At 54.4% G+C, this 22,304-nt stretch overlaps 1 protein-coding gene across 2 annotated transcripts; it reads left to right on the forward strand.

The window, feature by feature from the left end:
* The first annotated feature begins 729 nt into the window (after positions 1-729).
* Positions 730-21,208, forward strand: LOC309329158 (uncharacterized protein). Of its 2 annotated transcripts, none has more exons than XM_081839775.1 (7): positions 730-1,123; positions 9,466-9,513; positions 11,259-11,411; positions 12,565-12,676; positions 14,094-14,261; positions 19,478-19,981; positions 20,551-21,208. In XM_081839775.1, exons 1-7 carry the CDS (start codon positions 745-747, stop codon positions 20,957-20,959), a joined length of 1,773 nt encoding a protein of 590 aa, XP_081695901.1. In that variant the 5' UTR covers positions 730-744; the 3' UTR covers positions 20,960-21,208. The 2 variants fall into 2 exon arrangements, with proteins under 2 accessions (XP_081695901.1, XP_081695902.1); XM_081839776.1 differs by having other exon boundaries at positions 20,554-21,208.
* Positions 21,209-22,304: the final 1,096 nt, after the last annotated feature.

The raw sequence follows: 22,304 nt of genomic DNA on the forward strand, positions 1-22,304 counted from the left end.
CTTGTTGTTCAGCATCTCTATAAATGACTTGGACGAAGGAACTGAGAGGGTGCAAATGTGCAGATGACACTAAACTGGGAGGGGCACCTAATGCTGCGGGAAAACCGACCTTCACAGAAGAACTGGGCCCCAACGAACACAAGGAGTTTCCATAGGGACAAATGTCAGGTCCCGCACTTAGGCAGGAAGAACCAGCTGCGCGAACCAAAGATGAGGGGGATACTGGCCGATTCTAGCAACCGAGCATTGCTGTCTCCAGCCACGAAGGCAGAGCCGAGCCAGACCGGCTATTAGACACCAATCGCCCTTTCCTCCTCCATGACTTGGTCCCACGCCATCCTCTTCTAAAGCCACTCAAATTGCTGGCCTCTCCTGCGGCAGCGAGTTCCCGAAGTGAACCGCGCGCCGCCGCGCGCTTCCTAGCAGCCGCCTCCCGTGCGCCCCCCTCTCGCCGCCTCCTCTCCGGCCTCCCTTCCCCGCGGAGCCCGCTCCGCCCGTCCCTTGCTGGCGATGGAGGGGCCGCCCCCGGCGCGGGAGAGGCGGCGCCAGGCCCTCCCTCCGGGGCGGCTCCCTCTCGGCGGGCGGGCGGGCGGGCGGGCCGGCCTCCCTGGCCCTGGCGGCAGTGGCGGCGGCGTTGGCTGGCCAGTGGCGCGCCGGCTGAGCCCGAGGCGCGCGCCCCCTCCTAGCCATGGCAGGCCTCCTCCGCCGCCGGCGCCGCCTGCCTGGTGCGTGGCGCGGGCGAGCATGAAGGCAGCGGCGGCGGCGGGCGGGAGCGGGGCCCCGTCGGGGCGCGGCGGGGCCGTCGGGGGCCGTCGGGCGCGGGCGCTGCTGGCCGTGGGGCTCAACCTGCTGGCGCTGCTTTTTTCGGCCACGGCCTTCGGCACGACGCACTGGTGCGAAGGGACGCAGCGGGTGCCCAAGCCCACCTGCGGGCCCCACAAGCGCACCAACTGCCTCGACTACGGCTACGAAGCCTCCGCCAACGAGACGGCGCGCAACGGCTCCTCGCCGCCCGCCTCCAACGTGGTGCACTACAGCTGGGAGACGGGCGACGACCGCTTCCTCTTCAGGTACTTCCACGCCGGCATCTGGTACTCGTGCGAGGAGAACATCAACACGCCCGGTGAGTACCTGCGGGGCGGGGGGCCGGGGGGCCGGGGGGCGCCGCCTCGCCCCTGCCGGGCGGAGAAGCCTGCGGCGGGACAACGGCACCGTGCGCAGCAACCTCCCCAAGGCCCCGGGCTCATCCGCGGCCCGAGAGGCTTCGCGCCCCGCCGACAGGGGACGCCGTTCGCGGTGGGGAGGGGGCGCGCGCCAGGGCCCGGCTCTGTTGGACTTCTGGCCGGGCGGGAGGGCCCCTGTCACCGTGCCCGTCTGCCTGGGACCCGGAGGGAGGCTTGGGCTGCTGCAGCAGAGGCCTCCTCGGAAGTAATCCCACCGTAGCTGAGTGGCGCTTACGCGCAGGTAAGTCTGCCCGGCCCTGCAGCATCTGCTGGCGTTGCTGTGGCGACGGCGGATGGCGCGTTGACACGGGCAGCGTCGCAGGCAGCAGGCAAGGCGGCCTCTGCCCGCTCCGGGGCCCCGGCCAACCCCGGCTGCGAGGAGGGGGACCGGCCTCAAGCACCGCGCAGGGATGGGGGCTCCCGAGGAGCCCAGCCCTATGCCCCCCTCGAGGGCAGCGGGTTCTCTTCCGCCCCTTCCCCTTCCTTGGCTCCCTCTTCCTTGCGCCGCGCAGGAGGGTCGTTCCAGCGCTCTTGGTCGAGGGCAAAGTGCTTCGAGAGGTCCGGGGAGTTTTCTGTCCATATGAGATGGCAGTATGGATGAGCCCTCTGCCTCCTCGTGGGGCTTGTCCCCCTCCACGTTGAGTCCTGCCGGGGGCTGTGCCCCCGCCTTTGCTGCGAGCCAGGGATGGAGCAGCCGGAGGCTCTCCTGGTCCCCTGGGACACCCCGGCTTCGTGGCCACCCCCGCAAACCAGCTGCGCTGCCCCCCTGTCTCCTAGCAAAGCATGGCGCAGTTCCCCTGCTCACTTAGAAGTGTGTCTGAGGGTCCCCCCACCTTTAAAACACGCTGGGCAATTAAGTCCCGGAGTCCCAACTTAGTTTCTGATTCTACACGAGAAACATTCCCCCAAACCTGCAAGTTACATCAGTGCCAAACTAGTTGTGTGGCTGAAATAAACCAGCATGGTAGTTTTTTAAAAAAGAAGTTAAATAGCAGCCTAGGCAGCTTGGGAGGGGGGTGGGAGTGGGAGGGTGGGAGAGTTTAAGCCTGCCATGGTGGAGACAGTTACAGATAGGTAGCCGTGTTGGTCTGCCATAGTCAAAACATAACAAATTCCTTCCAGTAGCACCTTAAAGACCAACTAAGTCAGTTCTTGGTATGAGCTTTCGTGTGCATGCACACTTCTTCAGATACTGAAGAAGTGTGCATGCACACGAAAGCTCATACCAAGAACTGACTTAGTTGGTCTTTAAGGTGCTACTGGAAGGAATTTGTTATGGTGGAGACAGTAATGGACACCCCCACCAGCTGCTCTTTGCATCTCAAGCAAAGCTCTTGAATTGATCTCCCCCCACCTCCTTCAAACCCCCCCACAGCTTCATCAGGGCAATCCATGGGTGCGTGCACCCCCCTTTTATAGAGAACATACATGGAACATATGAAGCTGCCTTATGAAGCCAGACCATTGGCCCACACAGCTCTGCACTGTCCGCACTGACTGGCAGCTGCTCTCCAGGGATTCTGGCAGGAGTCCCTCCCAGCCCCACCTGGAGATGGACCTGGGACCTTCTGCCTGCAAGGCACTGGCTCTGCCGCTGAGCTGCCAGGACCCTTCCCCTGGGCTGTGCAAGCCTTCCAGCAAGGGAGCAGCCGGGGCTGAGCTTGCAGGCAGCTGCGCAGCTTCTCTGAGGTCTGGAAGTTGCTCAGCTTGAGGGGACTGAAGCCTCTCCCTGCAGACTCAGGCGGTGTGGGGCTGCCAAGCGACCCAGGCATCTTGGCTTTCGCTTCATGGAGCGCTGAGCTCTGTGTTAAACTGTGGCTCTCTTATAATCAGCTGTGTGTGTCTGGGGAAACCTTGTCCTGTAGTCGAGATAAGCAGCGTTAATGCTTTGATTCATCAGCCATCAGGGAGGGAATAATTCCTCCAGTTCCTGAGCAGGGCAAAGCTCCCTAGCTCCCTCCATCATCCCCTGGGCAACTGGGCTGCAGGGGGACGGCTTGCGTAGCTAGAAGCAGGTTCTTCCAAGGCAGCTTGTAAGGCTGGATGTCTGAGAAGGATCCTTGGTCCAGCCTTGTCTCCTCAGAGGAGCAACAGCTCTCTGGGGTCTCCAGCAGGGGGAGGAGGGCCTCTTCCAGCACCTGTTGCTGCTACCCAGGGTACTAAGTGTTATAGAAAAAACCTGCTCCTTTTCCCTTATGGGGTATCCAAGAGCCTGAATAGAGTCCTTAAGAGGGCTCACTATCGGTAGGGATAATATTGAGAAGCAAAGCAGCTAGTAAGCCTGATCTTTATTAAACTGTTGCAACAGGGTCCTCACTCACCCCATGCAGGAGGGAGGAGGAACCCCGAACAATGGTGTGCAAGCCTTTATATAGACTTTTGAAATTGCCCACCTTGTAGCCCAAGACCGCCCCCCAAAACATCATTCATACAACACAGAAGGGGGCATCTGCAGCAGAAATCCTGTTTGCCAGAATATCTGTTAATGGTCACTGATTGCTTTACCTGGGCAGCCTGGCCATTCTTTGGTGATGGTCAATATTTTAATTCCTGAATCCAGGTCACAGGCTCACCATATCTATACACATATATGCTCCTAAGACGGGAATAGCCTCCCTTCCTGCAGAGGAACATTTGAGGTCACTGAAAGATGGATTCAGGATTACTCTCCTGTACTATTTCAGATATGTGGTTTATATACCGGTACTTATGTATGTGTTTGCCTTGTACATTTACGAGCGTTTATTTTATGTTTGGGAACCTTAGAGTTCTTATAACATAAGGATTGGGACCCAGGGCCTCCTGCAGATGCTTGAGACTACTCTGAGCAGCGGCTCTCAGGTAGTCTCTTTATTTGAGCCACTTAAATTTCTGAAACTCTAAAAGCCACCTTAAGTCTCAGAGTTGCTATGAGCTTTCCCTGCCGCAGTCTGGAGTGTTGGTCATAAATGCACTTGTAAGAAGTGCCTGCTGGATCAGGCCCATGGCCCCTCTAGTCCGCCATCCTCTTCTCACAGTGGCTAACCAGGTGCCTGTGGAAAACCAGCAAGCAGGATTCGAACACAGCAGCAACTCTCCCCCCCCCCCCGTGGCATCTAGCAACAGGCATTCAGAAGCATCGCTGCCTCAGTCGCCCTCGATAGCCCTCTCCTCCATGCATTTGTCTAAATTTGACTCGGAGGAGACCTTTGAGGGAGGCCTGCTGCTCAGCGCATCAACTGTGCTGCTTCTCCCTGGGTGTGTGGGCTCCTGGTGGGGAAAGGGCTTGGTTTTGCCTGTGCCCGTTGTTTGTGCCAAAACAGCCCTGCAAGCTCCATCTGTGTCTGTTTTGCAAAGATGTTTTCACTGCCATAGCCATAATCAGGTGCTGGAAGCAAGCAGAAGAAGAGCTGCAGCCCCCCTGGACCTCACAACTCCTCCCCCCCTTGCAACCGTGGGCCAAGGGGAGCAGTGGTGGCTGTTGGGAGGGGAGGGGGACGCAGAGCATGAAGTCCTGCCAGGGTGGGGAGTACCAACTGCATCCAAATTCTGGTGACTGGGAAAAGGCAGTGCGTCCGCCCAGCTTCCCTGCCAAGTCTGAAATTAAATCTAAAAAGCTTAGAAGAAGATCAGTTATACAATATGCTCAAAAATAGCAGGAATAAATCCTCAGCACAAAGAGGGAGTGATGGCACTTTGTTGTGTGGAGGGGGGGCATGGAAGTCACCTTCCCGGGCTGCTGGTTAAAGTCAAAGGTCAAGTCTCACCCCCCCATCTGCCACGGTGGGACAGTTTTTGGTGAGGAAGCCTGGTTGGGGGTGCAGGGGCCACTGGAAGACAGATTCCTGCTAGGATGTGCCTGAGGTCATGGCAGGGGGGGGGGAGTGGAAGATGATCTGCTTCTCAAGTGCCCTTCAGAAAACCTGCATTTGACGAAGCTCCAAGAAAGGCTCTTAAATTGGTCCTCGTCTGGGGACCCAGCAGGGAGCCAGCAGGCATTGCAGGGGGGGCCCCCAGTCAGAGGGAAAGGAGGCAGGTTCTCCTGCAAAGGTCCCAAATAAATCAACATGGTGTGCTGTTTCTGTTGACACACTTAACTTTTAAAAATCATGGGGGCTGGGGGGGGGGCTCAGCTGCTTTCAGATTAATGCAACAACAATGGGGCAAGGCTACAAGGGGGGGGGACACATTCAAAGAGCCGTGGAAATGAAAGGTTTTTGAGAGAAGTGCTTTGGAACGGGTATCATGCCTGCTGCCAAACGCTCTCATTTGCATCTTTATTATTATTATTAATTATTATTATTTCATTTCTATACCGCTTTATATTTTTAAGAAAAACCTCAAAGCAGTTTACAGCATATTAAACATCAACAGAACAATGCAGAATCAAATGTTTCTGAAGTAAGTCAAATATAAAGCACACAGTCAAAGCAACACAGCTAACAGGAAAGCAAAATACCATCTCAAAGATTTCAAAATTAAACATTACAAAGGAGGTCAGCTACAGAATACATATTTAACACAAACAAAGCTAACAAAAAACCAAAATCTTCAACATTTGAAAAAAAACATTGCCAAGTGAAGTCAAATATAAAATGCATATTTTAAACAGCATAGTTAACAAGAGAATAAAATATTACAAGCACGGCACGGCTGTTTGGCAGGCACAAAAAGATGAGGCAGAAAATCCAATAATTAGGATTTGTTGCCAGGTATAGCGATGTCCCTCTGGTCTCCCTGGAGCCTCTTCAGTGGGGCTGGTGCCTGTGGGTCTCGCCCCCTAGGCCAGGAGGAAAGGGCCAGAAATAACTTGACGCTTTTGCTGTTAGAAAAAAGGCAGGGAGTTCTTGCTCTCCATCCCTTCCCTGCTAAATCCCAGCCCTGGACTCCCCTCTCTCTCTGTGTCTCTTGCGCTATTGGGAGTCGACTCCTGTGAGCCAAATGGCAGTCTGTGGGCTTCCTTTTGGCAAAGGGGCACTTTAAAAGGTGCCAAACAAAATCAGGGCCCGTGGCATCCCAGGGTGATTCGTTTCCCTTGTGCGTGGAGCTGAGTCTTTGCTGCGGCCACTGAGCTGGGAATTAGCACTGCAGCTTTTAACGAAGGAGCTGGAGGCTTGCTGGGTTGATGAGACTTGGGGGCTGAGTCCAAGTTCAGTTCCAGCTGCTTGCTTTCAGGTTCCTTGTGAGTGAGAGTAGCTCAGTTGGGAGCATAGCTGTCAACGTTTCCCTTTTTTAAAGGGAAATTCCCTTATTCTGAATAGGATTCCTCGCAAGAAAAGGGAGAAGTTGACAGCTATGGTTGGGAGAGCATGGAAACTGCAGGAGGGGAGAATGTTCCTGTGCTGATGTTCAACTTGCAGGCTTCCCTTAATGGGCAGTTGGTTGCCCACTGTGAAAACAGGATGCCGGACCAAATGTCCCTTGGCCTGATCCTGTAGGCTGTGCTTAGTTCCCTAGGACTACTTTCTGGTTGGGGATGCAGGTGGCGCTGTGGTCTAAACCACTGAGCGTCTTGGGCTTGCTGATCAGAAGGTTGGCAGTTTGAATCCTTGCGACAGGGTGAGCTCCCATTGCTCTGTCCCAGCTTCTGCCAACCTAGCAGTTCGAACGCACACCAGTGCAAGTAGATAAATAGGTACCGCTGCGGCAGGAAAGTAAATGCCATTTCCGTGCGCTCTGGCTTCCGTCACAGGATCCAGTTGCACCAGAAGTGGTTTAGTCATGCTGGCCAGGAAGCCATGGGTCTAGACATATCTGGGTCTGGGCGCCTTTGGAGCTGTCGAGCCACTACCCTCTCTGTCACTTTGCTCCAGAAAGGAGTATTCGAGGCCAGGTGACAGTTTTCTAAATCCTCTGGAAGCAGAGAGGGGCTCTTCAAGAGAGGCCACACCATTTCCCCCTTTGATCAAGGCAGCGGGCTTAACTCCCACATGCATTAACTACTCTCTGGACCCACCTGGCTGGCCTCTACCTCCCGGGTTGTGCCAGCTGTAATGGGCAGGGACGGAGAGGGCACTTGGCCTCCCACCTTCCTGCAGGTGCCCAGCTGTGTCCTCCAGCTGTTTCAGCAACTGAAGCTGATTCCATAGGCTGTAATGAGACTGCCATTTAACCATTTGTAGTACCTCGGAGTCAAACAGAATCTGTTCCAGAAGTCCGTTTGACCTCCAAAACGTTCAGAAACCAAGGTGCAGCTTCCAATTGGCTGCAGGAAGTTCCTGCCACCAACTGGAATCCACATACACCATGTTGGATGTTTGGATTCCAAAGAACATTCAAAAACCGGAACACTCACTTGCGGGTTTGCTGCGTTCAGGAGCCAAAACGTTTGACTTGCAAGGAGTTCGGGATCCAAGGTATGACTGTATTGCTGAGGCCTCTCAAAACTCCCCTGGCCTTTCCTCTGGCAGATGGTTGAAGCAGTTGTGTGGGGGGTGGGGATGTGGGCGATGTGGCTCAGGCGAGGGGGGTGGATCTTAATTACTGGCATAGGTACCCTTCATTAGCGGTTCAGCTTTTGCCTGCCTCTCTGCCAGCTGATGGATAGGGCTATAGCAGCAAAACACAACAGGATTCGGACTTGGGGATAGGCTGCTCTTTCCTGCCCTTTCATGTGCACACATGATGCCCCTCCCAGGGTTTCATTTTTATTTTTAGGGGAAGGAGATGGAGAGAGAGAGATCCACTACACATTACTGTTATTAGCACGCTATGAATAGTATAAGCTATTAATAGCTGCATAAATACCATTGTTACATAACTCAGCAATGTAAAATTATTCATGGTTATGCAATCTTGCATTGTGTGCCATGTTGGTGATTAAGAAGCTGAATCCGGGGGGGGGGGGAGTGTTTTGGGCTGGAGCAGAAAGACCCCCTTGGCGAGGGGCTGCCAGGAGGAGAGTGAGAGCGGCAAGGCCTGCCCGCTGGGACCTTGGGCGCCAGGGCTCTCTTGCTGGCTCAGGTGGGGCAGCCTGGCATGAAGGGGAGGGCTCTGGCTTCCCAACATTGTAGTGTTCCCAAAACAAGGGAGGATTGGACTCTGATTAATAGAATACACACGAGGCTTCACCAGCAAGACTCTGGGAGGAGGTGCCAATAATAATTCCTGTCCACCCCTCAGCCCAGGTCGTTTTATTCACAAAAGAACTTTTTACACAGTATTCGTAAGAACCAATCAGATTTCCTCTGAGCATTTCAAAAACCAGAAGAAATCCTGTTAACTACAAAGACTACTCTGAGCATGCATACATACATACATATCTGAGAGTGAACTCTCTTCCTGGCCCTAAGATTAACAAAACTAACATTAGCTACATCAAAGAAGCTACCTACTATCTCTGTGACCCAGGATGCCTGATGAAGCAACTGGCCTGTGTTTCAGAATGCTTATACATGCCTGTCAGGCATAGAGAAAGCAAATGTGGGATTCGATCAGAAACTATTGTCAATGAATCAAACCCATTCAATGCAATGCTTTCATCGCGGACACAATGGCTTGAAGCATATTTTACAATTCCTCATAGTAATCCCATCTGATCACTACATCCATCATTGCAGGAGGTTGGCCTACATTCCCCTTGGGAGTCCTTTCCGCCTCTGCCGTCAGACCAGGGGTCCATCTTGCTGAAGATGAGCAGCCAGGGACTTGCCACAGCCCCAGGCAGGAAAAGCCACCCCCCAGCCCCCTGCAGCCTCTTAGCGGAAGCTCAAGACCACCCGTGTGCAGGATGAATTCCTTCCCAGCCACCCCTCTCTCTTCTTCCCTTGTCCTGTAAGCAGAGGTAGCGACTGGACTGGGAACCTTCTGCATGCAAAACAGGGGACCCACCCATTTCTCAGGTGGGGCAGCACTGGCAGAGGCCCTGTGGGCAGGCAGAAGGGGTAGGACAGGCCCGGCTGCCCCTTCCTGGGAGAATGGTCTCTGCTTGGAGAAAGGGCTGTGCGGCTCTGGGGCAGAGCAGTTGCCCTGCATGCAGAAGCCCCCAGGCTCAGTCCCCAACCACATCTCCAGGTCGGGCTGCCTGGAAGCCTGGGGTGCCCCCGCTGCCCACCAGTGTAGACAGGGCAGAGCCAGAGGGGGCCCAGGGGCCTGACTCTGCTTCCAAGGCCAGCTGCCTCTCTTCCTGCCTGAATGGGGCCTTCCAGGAGCAGCAGTGTGGGGGGCTGTGAGAGAGGGCAGGAGCGAGAGGAGCCTTGCTGGGGGTGTGGCGATGTCCACTCAGCCTCTGTCTGCCTGTCCAACCTTTCCTCTTCTCTTCAAGGTGAGAAATGCCGGAGTTTCATTGACCTTGCTCCAGCTTCCGAGAAAGGTAAGAGTTGCGCATCAGCCGGGGTCACCTTTGCGCAGGTGACAGTGGCAGCGCCAGGAGAGGGAGGAGGGAGGGAGGGAGTGAGCATGTCTGTCTGCCTCTGTCTCTTATCTCGGCCCCCCCCCCCCGTGTTTTGATGGTGAGATCAGCACTGCTGAACCGAGAAATCCTGTCCTTTTGCAGAGGAGAGCCAAGGCCCTTGTGCTGCCTCAGTTTGCCTATAAGCAACAGGCGTATCCTTGCTTCCTTCGCTGGGAGGGAGCCTGTTCATAACTGGGAGGCAGAACGGCTGTTCCCTGGCGACTCTTTTGCCCCTTTTGTGCCTGTGCTGGAAGTGGCAAGGTCAGAGCAACCGAGAGCCCTCTAAAAGCCACGAGGGTTGACCTGTCAACTCAGGGTGCCGTGCTGGGGGGGGGTCTTGCCCCACCTGGGCTTTGCCCTGATAGCTCCTTCTGCTTTGGGGCCCCCTTCCTTCCTCCCGGATCCTGCAGGGATGCCACCTGGCTGCCACTCCACCTGCCAGGCCCCACGTTTGGCACCTCCTGCGTTCCTCCAGCACTGCACAAGGGGCCGGGGGCTTCCTAGCCCACCTCCTTTGTGGCAAAGAGCCTACTTGATTGGCCCTCTCCATTGCTCTTCCAGATCTCCCCAGAGATTGGGGGTGGCACAGGGCAGCTGCTGGCACTGGGTAAACATCGAGGGGACCAGGAGGTTTGGGGCTGGCCTGAGTCCCTGAAGGGCTGCTGCTGCTGCCTTTTCTCCTGGGAACCTGTCTTTGTGCCCCCCCCCTCCCAGGTTTAGATGGGTGACTGCAGGTGGCAACACCCCCCACCAGCTTGTGGGGTTTTCTCCCCTGGCAATTTGTGCAGTGCATCCTTACTGCTGACTTCCAGTTGGCATTGCTCAAGCCTCAGCACCTCTTGTGGAGACCACCGGCTGCATGTTGCTTCCCTGCCCATCTCCATCCCTTTCCACTGCCATTGGGCTGAATTTTGGATTGTAAGCTTCCCGGGGCTGAGACCTTGTCCTCGTTTCAGCATCACCAACACTGATGGTGCTCTCTAAATAAAAATGGTGATTTTAGGCGCTTGGTGAAACCTGCCCTCTCGGCTCGTGCTGTGGTTTTTAATCACACTGCTTTCTTTGCATTTATTTTTTGGATGCTGATTTTAGAGGGTATTTCTTTTGTTGCTTTTTTCTTTTTGGGGGGTAAGTCCACATGAGGACTATTCAGGGGGAAGGCAGGACATAAATTTCCTAAACAAATAATGCTTTGCACGTTCTGTTCTCTTCCTTTCCCAAGGCAGGCAGTGAACTCTGAGGACTAGTGGGCTTGTCATGGCCACGGAGGGAGGGAGGGAGGGAGGGATGGGGCCAAATGAAGGAAGATGATTGCTACTAGCCGCCAGTGGGCTATGAAATGAACCCCCACCCCATCCTGGTGGCCCCTTCCCAGAAAATGCTTGCTTCTCGTTGCCTCAAAAGGCGGCTGAGGGCAAATCCATGGTTCTGGGAGCAGGGCTGTTTTCCAATTGAGCTTGGAATCAACCCAGCAGCAGCTCAGCTGGAAACTCCCTTGCTCAGCTTAGGATCATAGAATTGTCAAGTCGGAAGGAACCCCCCGAAGGTCATCTAGCCCAACCCCTTGGAGTGTGGGAGTCGCAGCTGAAGTTTGCCCTGCCCCAGCCTCTCTGATCTGAGAGAGCTCCCTCCCGGTGCTGACGGTGTCGCTTGTGTGCTTGCAGGAGTCTTGTGGCTGTCAGTGGTGTCAGAAGTGCTCTACATTGCTTTGCTGGTCATCGGTTTCAGCCTCATGTGCCTTGAGCTCATCCACTCCAACAACGTGATTGACGGGCTCAAACTCAACGCTTTCGCCGCCGTCTTCACGGTGCTCTCAGGTAGGTCCCTGCGCAAGCCCAGGAAATATTCCAGGAAGTAGCTGCACTCCTTGCACTGCAGCAAGGTGAAAACAGCTACTTGGTGGTGGAAGAAATAAAGAAAATACTAAGAATATCATATAGTAAAAGGCCAGAGGCATTCCTTTTAGGAATTTTAAATGATGATATTCCAAAAGACAAAACTAAAATTTTCTTATACGCGACATCTGCAGCAGGAATCCTGGTGGCTAAGTATTGGAAAGGGAATCTGTTACCCACTAGGGGAGAATGGTTATGCAAGCTTTCAGAATACTTAGAATTGCTGAGCTACAGTCCCCTCCCCTCCAAGCGACAGGACACCTGCTTGGCCTGCAGAAGGTCCCAGGGCTGGTCCCTGGCAGTATCTCCAGCTGCAGAGGGAGGTGGGTCTCCGGTGATGGGGAGCTTGCCCCACAGTTTCTGGGCTCGATGGTGGCCTGGCTCCAAGACAGCCTCAGGGTCTCCCCTGTCCCAGCGATGGAAACCTTTGGGCCTGTGTTGTGGGAATGTTCAGGGATGCAGGAGAGGATATATTGTCTGATTATAGCCTTTCCAACTTGTGTTAACAAGTTCACAATTTAGCAGAGTAACATCCCCCTTTTTAAACTCGCAGCGGATGCATTTGCTCAGGCTCCATAATAGCCTCCATAATAACTGTTCTGGTATTTTCCCCTTATTAAATTTTCTCCATAAAAGATAAGACACGACACAGTCTTCTATAAAAGTATAAAAAGAGTTTACTCACATTCTGTTCACAATAGGATCCCAGAAGGGAGACTTAGCTTAGAAAAGTAACATACACCTGGAAACTATCTCATAAGGAGACAGTCCCTTTGTTGTCTCTTGGCTGGAGCCCAAGAGAGCATCTTTGGCTAAGCAGATGTTGCTTCTTCGATGCATGTAGTCAAAGAGGGAGAGATGGCTGCCCTGCCCTGTGCTTTTGTCCTTACCTGCACAGGTGAGGCCACGCCCACCTCTAGTCACATGCAGAGGAAGTCTGTCCCAGCCCAGAAGGAAACAGGAAGTTTTCCTGCTGGCTGGACAAACATTCCTCCCCATGTGTCAACATGCTCACTCTAGGAATGTTGTACTTGACTGCTCTTGTGTTTCGCCTCCCACCTGTGTCTCCTGGCAGGGCTCTTGGGGATGGTGGCTCACATGATGTACACCCAGGTGTTCCAGGTGACGGTCAGCCTCGGCCCGGAAGACTGGAGGCCGCACTCGTGGGACTACGGCTGGTCCTTCTGGTGAGACTGAGCAGCTGAAGGCTCTGCGTGGCTTGTGGGGGGGACCCTCATGGAGGGCCCTCTTGGAAACTGAGGACTCGGCTGGCCCAGCGATGGGTTACCAGGAGAGCAAAGCACAGGAGGCTTCTGCAGGCAGAGACCTTTCTCTCCCCCACCCCAACTCCATTATTCAGCCATGGCCAAGGATCAGGCTGCCTTGTCTGGGCTCCTGTCAGTCTCCTGGAGTCCCACAGGCCTCCTGGCACCTCTGGAATTGCAGGGGAGGGGTCCGTGGGCACCCCTTCCTCTTTTGCATCCCCCAGGGTGGAAGGACAGGGCAAGTGTGAAGAAGAGAGGCTGCTTCTCCTGAGCCAAGAGTCTGGGTCTAAGGAAGGAGCTCAGTCCTGGACACCCGCTGCCAGGAGGGGGAAATGTCCCTGGGCGGTGCTTTGTTGTGCTTCGACTTGAGCTGGGGGGGGGGCTGTGCCCCCAAAGGTCATTTAATTAAGATTTTACTTTCCTGTTTTAATATTCTTTCCTTGATGTCCTATGGCTGTTTTAACTGTATTTATTATTATTATTATTATTGCATTTCACAATTACATATACATATGCAAATATCTTCTTCCATTCCCATTAGTTATATATACTATATTCATTCTTACATACATTGCATTTTGCTTTTCAAAATACTATACCAGTCACCAAAATAAAAAATAAAAAAATTCCCACCATAAATTTCTTTTTCTCCAGGTTGACTTTACACACACACACACACACACCGCACCTCTTTACGGCTTCTTCATGGTTCCTTTTCTCCATACTATGTTGTTTTCCACTTTATTTATTGCCGTTAAAAAGAATAGTTCTCCCCTGACTAATTTCTCCCTCTTTGTGAAGTTTATTTTCAGCACCTCTTAATTCCCCAACCCGAACACCGTTGCTTGAATAGATATATTTCAAAACAATCCCCTTCCTTTTTATACCTTTGACTCAATTGACCCCTTATTATATTTGTTTGATTGCTATGAGCCACCTTGAGCACCGTTTGGTGGAAAGGTGAAATGCAAATTAAATATATCAATCAATCAATCTTTATTATGGTCCAGAGACCCAACAAATTGTTACAACGCAATGCACAATTCAGACAGCCTACCTCCAGGTTAAACAAGCATTTTGTTCAGACTTAAAGATAGGGATCATTGGTTCTTGCAACCACCGATAAAAACTTTGCCACTGCTCATGTTCTAGCGTTTGTCTGGTCTTCCAGTAGGAACCTGACATAAATATATAAATATGCATGAGTGAATGTCCAGGATGGGCCCTGTGCCGCCTTGGGACCCAGTACCAGAGAGAGGCATTGCTGGGGGTGGGGGGTCCTGGTCCTGGGTCTGCCACCCAGCCCCCTTTCTCCCTTCTCCCCCCTCTCTCTCTGCAGCCTGGCCTGGGGCTCCTTCACCTGCTGCATGGCTGCCTCCGTCACCACCTTGAACTCCTACACCAAGACGGTCATTGAGTTCCGCCACAAGCGCAAAGTCTTTGAGCAGGGCTTCCCTGAAGAGGCCGCCTACGCGGACCACGAGCCCATCACCTACTTCCACGGAAGGTCAGTGGGGCTGGCCTGGGAGGGCAGGGTGGGAAGGGGGCTGTGGGGCAGGGAGTAGGAGCCTGGCAAGCATCACGCCTGCTCCTCCTTGGGGAGGCAGGGTGGACATGCAGAGGGCAAGGATCCCTCTGGGTGGGTGGGTGGTGCCCCAACCAGGGGGCTCCTCCTTTCCTCTGAGCAAGGCGTAGCTTCCTTTCGATGGGAGAGGAAACGCCAATAATAATAATAATAATAATAATAATAATAATAATAATAATAATAATATTTATACTCCGCCCTCCCTGTCAAAAACCGGGCTCAGAGCAGCTAACATCAAATGTATAACACATCAACATAAAATCAGGCAATCTCCTAAAATGAGATCAGGGTCAAATCCAATCAAATGGCAACCTGCAGATTAGGGCACTCTCTGTCTCTTTCTTGACTCCTCGAGAGGCTTGACTCTTGCTCACCTTCACCCACAAGGACATTGCCATTGGTTGGCCAGCATGGCGGGGGCCCCCAAATCTTTACCCGGGCCACCCAATAATTTCTGGGTTTGTAATCTAGCTGGAGAAGATGACCTGGGTTACTGAAAGTGACATTTGGTGGAATGAATGAATTTGGCTGTCTGAAGCTCATCTGAAGGTAATGACTGGCTGGAGCGGAAGGGGTTTGGTGCAAGATCTGCTGGGAACGAACTTAGCTCTGTGACGCTGTGATTCGAAGCTCGCAAAGGGAGGCAGGGAGAGAAGAGGGGCCACTGCAGTGACTCTTTTCTGCTCACCTGGGGAAGGAGATCTCTCCAGGCCCGGCTTGTGTTGGCTTAGGAGGCAGCAGGTGGGTGGGGAGGCACCATCCCTGATGCACCAAGTCGGAGTGATCATGAACCTCCTGAAGGTGCCCTGGGGCTTCCCCCCTTTTGACTGGGGCAGGGAGCAGTCAAGAGGCAGCTTCTGTGCCTGGAAGAAGGTGGGCAAAGCGTTACCTGGGGTTCCTCCGGTTGGGAGAGCCTTGGGGTCACCTGGCAGATTCCAGCTTCTCAAAATCTCTTGCAAAGATACAAGCAGAATATTTTCCCTGCTGACCTACACCCCAGCCAGGAAGCAACGACAGGAAGGGAAGAGTCCTGTATTTTAATGTTTGCTGTCCGAAAGCCATGCAGTTCTGTGTCCCCCCCCCCACTTAAGTGACAGCAATGCTGATGTTGGGAAGAGAGAACCTTTCCTTTTCTTGCCTTGTTCTGGGCATGTTGATGGTCAAGCGCAGGGGCTTTGCAACAGTGAGAGCTGGTTGCACAACGGGATATTTCCCTGCTTCCCCCCTCCCTTTCTTGCTGGTAACTCAAGGGCTTGGCCTGCCTTGTGAGGATGGATGGCGCTTGCAAACAGATATAGGAAATTAGGGGTGGTTGGCTTTTGCTGCCCAGCTCCCCAAGGGACTGAGATGAGATGAATGGATGGAGGCAGGATGCAGTGAAAGCAAGGCAGGTCTTTATTTCTCTGTTGCAATAGAGTTCCCTCCCTCCTTGCAAGGAGGCAAGAGAGACCCAGAACAATGGTGCTCAAGCCTCTATAAAGCCTTTTGAAATTGCCCACCCAGTAGCCCAAGACCACCCTCAAACATCATACATACATCACAGAAGGAGACTGTCTCCAGTAGAAATTTGAGAGTGTTGCTTCTCTCCAGTCTGCCAGGATACCTGATAATGACTGCATGTTCTGGGTAGCCTGGCCATTCTTGGCCATTCCTTGGAGATGGTCAATACTTTAGTTCCTGAATCTCTTGCACATATAGTTTGCTCAGCTTAACAGATACTTGCCAGACTGTATTTACAGGGAGGTGTAAGCAGTCCCTACAGTTCAAAGACCATTGGAAAGCTTTCCCCATTTTCTTCCTCCTTGCAGAGAAATATTTGAGGTCAATTTGAGAGAGTCAAAATGGCTTCAGGATTGTTCTCCTGTACTATTTCAGACACGTGGAGTATATACTTCTGTATGTGTGTTTGCCTTGTACATTTATGAGCATTTATTCTCTATTGGAGACCTTGGAATTCTTATAACAAAACGGAGGTTTTGGGAACCGTGATTAAGGGAACCGTGGCAAGTGTTGAAAGAGGCATTTCCTGCTCCTTGCCTTTCCTGTGGCTCTTCCTGGTTGACCAGCCTGGGCTGGTGGGGTGCAGAGGATCGGGGCTTGTCCCTGGGAACGAAGCCAGCAAGGAATTTGCTTCTCGGCCTTTTGGCTAAGATCAAGTGTAGTGTAGAATTGCAGGAGAGCATCACCAATTCTGGTGACATTTCCCTGCAAAAGTCCTTCCTGCATTCTTCCTCTTGCAGCAGTGTCCTACAGGCAGACTGCTGGACCTCACTAGGCAGAGTGTGGTCGAGTTCTTACAAATGCAGAGCAAAGGGTTGTGTGTCCCTTGTAGCAGGGTAAATTCCACATTGGGGGGGGGATATGGGTAAGGTGATCTCATCTGATCTTCTGGGATCCTGCAGCCGTGGGCAGGGCAGGGCTGTGGGGGTTCGGACCACACTCTTTTGAAAGCAGAGAGGTGGAAACAGTGCCCCCCTTTTCCTGACCCCCCCAGCCTTTGCTTTGAGTGTGAGGAAGGAGGAAGAGGCGTCTGGCTGTAGCTCTGCAACCCTGGAGAGGCGCTGCTACCAGTCAGTGTGGGCACTGTGTCGCCTGACTGTGTCGCTGTGTTCCCTGTGGCTTTGGCTTAGGAGGCGACTGGTCTCCTCCCGGGTCCTGATCCAGCGGGGGAGTCGGCTCCTGCTCAAGGCGCGACTTGTATGTTCTCTTTTCCAGGCTGGAGGAGGAAAGAGGTGAGACTGGGGACGTGAGGCTAGCATGCCTCCATGGCTACTCCTCCAATAGTAAGTGCCGCCTGTCTCTGACTCGCTGTCTGTCTTGCATGGCGGCTCTCCGGGGCAGCAGGCCTGGCGCAGGGGGGCAGGATGTGGGTGACACAGACTACCAAGGGCCTCAATGTCCGAGGCCACACAACCCCCTTCCTCTTGGCTCTTTTGGAGGGGCGCCCCCACCCCCAATTCCTGACTTCACCCTGTCTCTCTGGGCATTGAAGCATCGCCTTCTGTGATGTCAGCCTTGCTTCAAGGGACAAGCAATGTGGACCAAACCTCAGTGTTGTGTGTGTGGTGGGGAAACCACCTGTGTTTGTCTTCATGTCACTGAAAGCCAAAGTGGAGGGGCTGCGTTCCAATAGCTGCATCTGTCTTGTCCTGCTGCATTTGTCGTTCGGGCTCCACCTGCTTAGCTTGCATGGGGAACAAGGAATTGCCCAGCATGGCTCTCTCACGCAGCTGAGGTTTAGCAAAGTGCGCCTTAATCTGCAAAGGATCTCATGGCTCAGGTTTTGCAAAGCTTCTTTGGCTCAGTCCACCAATAACTCGCCTTGCGAATGGAGAGCAATTTTGGATGGTGGAAGGTGGTTCTCATGGCCGAAAGGGTTGCACCGGTGGCCACTCCTGTTTTTTGACCAGGCGACACTCCTCATGTCATTGACACCCTTCCCTGCACCCCGTTGCCCTTGCATTAATCCTGTAAGGGGCTTGAGAGAGATGACTGGAGGGCTTCCAACCAGGCCTGCCCCTCTCACCTCCCCATCTGGACTCCTACCAATAGCAAAATGAGCTGGGCTCATTTCTGAACCAGTGGCAGAGGTGCCTGATTGCTTGATGCTTCTGTGTTGACTTTGTGGGCTGTGGAAATCCCGTTTGGCCCGCCGCTGTGTGTCTTGCTGGGTGATTTAGTAAAGGAGTGCGAGTTGCGTTTCAGAGTAACGTTTTGTGGATGTCAGAAGAGCCCCTTGGGCTAAAGGGCTGTCTAAATCTGGAACTCTCCCTGGTGCCTCTTCCATTCCCCGAAGGCACCTGGCACTCAAAGGTTTCCTGCTTCTGGTAGAACCTCACTGCTGGGCCAAGAGGCAGGTGCCAGCTCTGCCCGGCCATGGAAGCCACCTGAGCCAGGGCCCAGCGCTGGAGGAGCCAATGCCGCCCCTGCCCTTTCCTCTGCTGCCCTCCAGTGCCACGGGGAGATGCTCAGCCCAGGCCTGGTGTGACCAGGCACACGCCCCCCACCCAAAATGCTGGCACCTCCACGTGGACGGGGCGGGCATCTTCTTCTCTGTACCGTTTGGGTTCTGCTTTGTCTGTTTCACTGATCTCCAGGGACCAGGTGGTGTCCCTGTGGGCAAAGACAGAGAAGGGGGCTCCCAGTTCTTATTTACTGATTGCTTATTATTTACACCACACTTTCCAGAGTTAGCCCAGTTTTCCAGTCACTTACCTTTTCTGATCTTTTGGGGATGTAGGGTTCTTGCACAACAACTCCCAATCAGCTTCAGTTGCCCAAACTGAATTTATCAGTATGTAGCTGACCCCCCCCCCAAAAAAACAAACCACACCCAGAGACCCAAAGTTCTTCACCTGAGTGACCATGTTGGATGGCCATCGCTCAGGGATTCCCTAGCTGACTAGATGATCCTTGGAGGTCCTTCCAACTCAACAATTCCGTGGCTCTGTGATGGGCTGTGCTGCCCCTCTGACTTGGCACTTTGATTCTGTGGCTGCTCTTTGAGCTGTGTGTTGGGGGGGGGGTGTACTGTGCATGCCTGACTCACGTGGAATCAAGCTGCCTTCCTATAACCTCCCCGGACAAAAGGGATCCAGCCAGGATGGTCCTTTCTGCCGCATTTACCATGTCTGTGTGACAGGGACTTGTTCCTTGTTCCTTTAAAGCATCTTTATCTTGCTTTCCCAGAGCAGCTTACAAAGGCCAGTGATAAGGCAGCCCCTGCGTTTGAGCTCACAGTCTAAAAGACACAACAGTAGAGGAAAAGGGATTGGGAGGGAGGAGGGGGAAAGGAAACCTGCATGCTGCTTCTTGGCAACAGAGCTTTTGTAAAGGACCAGCTGGAACGGAGAGATTTCAAGGAGAGGAGCCGATGTGGCTGGTTTTCCAGGAGTCCCCCCTCTCTCCCTCCCCCACCTCCTGCTGCATCTGGGCTTTGCCTCAGCCCTTTTTTTGGTGAGAGAAGGAGAAAAGGCATGCAAGCCCTTTGCCTCCAGCTGCCCCCAAAATTCTCATTGCAACCCCCCCTTGCCTTTGAGTGGGCAGAGATGCATGCATTTGGAGCAGCTGCGGCCTTTGCTCACGGGACGTAAAATGTGTCAGCCAGGAGAGGAGTGAACACTCTCGGTCTCTTGCAGGGCTGCACAACACTCAGCTGTGAAGCTGCAGCCAAACGCCAGGAGCCACGATGGGCAGAGGAGCGTCTCACAAGCCCCGTCCAGCTCTCCCACCAGCACCACCAATTCTTCCTCGCTTTCGTCAGAGCCCAGCAGCCGCCTCGCCTCCCCTGAAGCCAGGCATCTGGATGCGGCCCCAGCCGCCGCTCGAGGGACTGCTGAGCACGGCCGCCTGAATCCAAGCGCGCAGGCAGGGGTGTCAGCAGCAGGACCTGGGCCCCTGGCCCCTGGCCAACCCTCAAGGCTGGCATCCCAGCCAGCCCCCCCGAGGCCCAACCTGGTGCCAGAGAACATGATGCGCAGAGCCCTGCTGCCTCGGCATGGCAATCCTCCTGTGAGCCGAGAGTTCCTGGCCGCGGCATCAGGAAACCAGCTGGCAAGGCAGATGCGTGCTCAGCCTCTTGGGCATGGGAAGCTGGCAGAAGAGGACATGAGAGCAGCTCAGGAAGAGGAGGACTTGAAGAGGTTTGTGGGTTGCGTGAGGGGCCTGCTGCCAAAAGGCGGCCTCATTCTGCACCGGGGATTGCGAGAGCCTCTCCGCTCAGCTCTGTAGGAATGAGTCCCATGGGAGTGTCAAGGAGGGAGCTGTTCCGCCTCATTCATCCAGGAAGCGGCCGAGGTTCCATCTTGGGGTTCTGGCTCTTGCTGGGTGCTTTGCGGGTCTTGTGGGTGCCAACACCTGCCTCTTCCTACTGGGCTGCAGTGTCAGAGTTCAGCCATGGCAACAGCAAGAGGCTCTCTATATGGTCCCAGGCACCGCTTTAGAAAAATGCAGGAAGGGGAAGTGTTGTGTGTCTGTGACGCTGTTGTCCTGCAGACCTAAAAGAGAGTTGAATGGGGTGGCCCCTCCCCGGGGATGTGTGGCGCATGAAATGCCCATGGTGTGCAAGGAATGTTTCCCTGCCGTGTCCACTGCCTCTGGCTGGCACAAAGGCACTTCCCACCCCTCTCCCAGCAGGTGGCATGAAAGGGGCGTGGCAGAGGGAGGGGCTGCCCAGCGCATGATGCCCACCCTTCCCTCTCTCTCTTCCCAGCAGAGGCCTGGTGACCCGTCAGGAGCTGCTGGCGGTGGAGCAAGGGCTGCAGGAGGTCCGGGAGGAGCTGAAGTGCCTGCGCTGGAAGGTCCGGCACATCGGGGAGACAGTGCAGCCGCTGGCCGAGGAGAGCAAGCGCTACAACGGCTACACCCTGACGGAGCTGAAGGCCCTGGTGCAGTCCGAAAAGGACCCCTGCAAGGCCGCCCACAAGATCCTGGCGCTGCTCTTCAGCGACGTCTACCTGCTGCAGCACTTGGCGGCGGCCGACCAGGCCTGCAACTCCAGGACCCTCCCCAGACCCCAAATGGACCCGGAGCTCTACACGGTCTACTGCGATATCCTGCAGAGCATCTTCCCCGGGATGAGCAGCCAGGCCCTGCGGGAGAGGACGCAGCTGGGCGTGTAGGGAGGCCAAAGCCCCCTGGGGACAGAGGGCGCCCAGCCAAGGGCCAGCAGGCCGGGGGGGGGTGACTCTGGCCCCATCCTCGTCCCTTTCCCACCCACGGTCCCTGCCACCACTAGAGGCCTGGGGAGAAGCAGGTGGACCTGGCTTGGGACAACCCTGAGTCTGCAGAACAGAGCATATATTCATTCATAGCTTTTTTAAAAAAGAAGACGACAGATATGTATTAAATATTGCTGGTTTTGTTTTTTATCTGTGCGGCTGATATTTGGTCAAGGTTTTAGTGTTGCAGTCTTAGGGATTCCACCCTCGGATGCTGCAGTCTGTGCAGCTGCTTCAAGGCGGTGGCATGTCCTGCTGTGGGGGAAGCTTTGGCAGATGCTGAGCCCTTCTTTGGGGCAAGGCTCTCCTGTGGGGGGCCATAAGAGGGGGCCACGGCCTTGGCCAGCCATGCATCTGGCCCCTTCTCTCTCTCTGGTCTTCCCTGCCATAGCTGGCTGTCGGCACTTACAGATCACTGCCTGCGCCGCAAACTCGGCCTCCAAGTCTTACACAACAGGCACTTGGGGCGGGGATTAAGGGGCAGCCAAACATGACCTGGCTGGGTTTGTGTGCCCTCAGGAAAGGTGGGATGGCTCAAAGCACCAAGAGAACCTCAACTACTTCTTCTGCAAAGGCCACTGACTTGGGGGGGGGATGTGTGTGAGAGAGAGAGCCAGTGCTTGGGGGGGGGGCAATGCCCGTCCTCTGGCCATGGCTGACTGACTACCATTTTGCTTTCCTGACAGCCCTAACTGGGATAAATAATCCTGGCCAGAGCCAGCCTCCTCCTTCACACATCCTCCTCGCTGGTTGCTAATAGAAATGTCAGCCTGATTCATTTCCCCCAATGCTGCCTGCGGGGGGGGGGCAGGGGGGAGGAAGGCGGGGGGCCAGCGCTGCTCCATGCTTGCCTCCGCTGCTGACAGGGGTCTTGTGCAGCCCCCCCCCAAGGGAGATGAGGGGAAGGCAGCCCTGCTTTTCTTCCTTTTGTGGGAAGGGGCTGGAAGGATGGGAAGTGGGGCAGATCCCCACAATGAGGACTTACTAGGAAACGAGGCTCCTTTTCATCTAGCCTAGACCCCCCCCCCCCGGCAAAAATGGCAAAAATGGCCACCAGGGCAGCTGAGCCCTTTAGAGGCTCCTCCTTCCTCCAGGAAGGCTGCCCTCCCAGCTTGGCCAGGCTCTGTGCCCCCTCCCATTGGCACTGCAGGAGACAGAGGGAGCTGCTTGAAGAAGTTGCCACGACCCCACGATGGAGGGTTGGGTGCCCTCAGGAGGCTGCCCAGTTATCTTTGCTTTCCAGCTC

This window comes from Podarcis erhardii (genome assembly GCF_964252035.2).
Source record: "Podarcis erhardii genome assembly, chromosome: 14".
Lineage (NCBI taxonomy): Eukaryota > Metazoa > Chordata > Lepidosauria > Squamata > Lacertidae > Podarcis > Podarcis erhardii.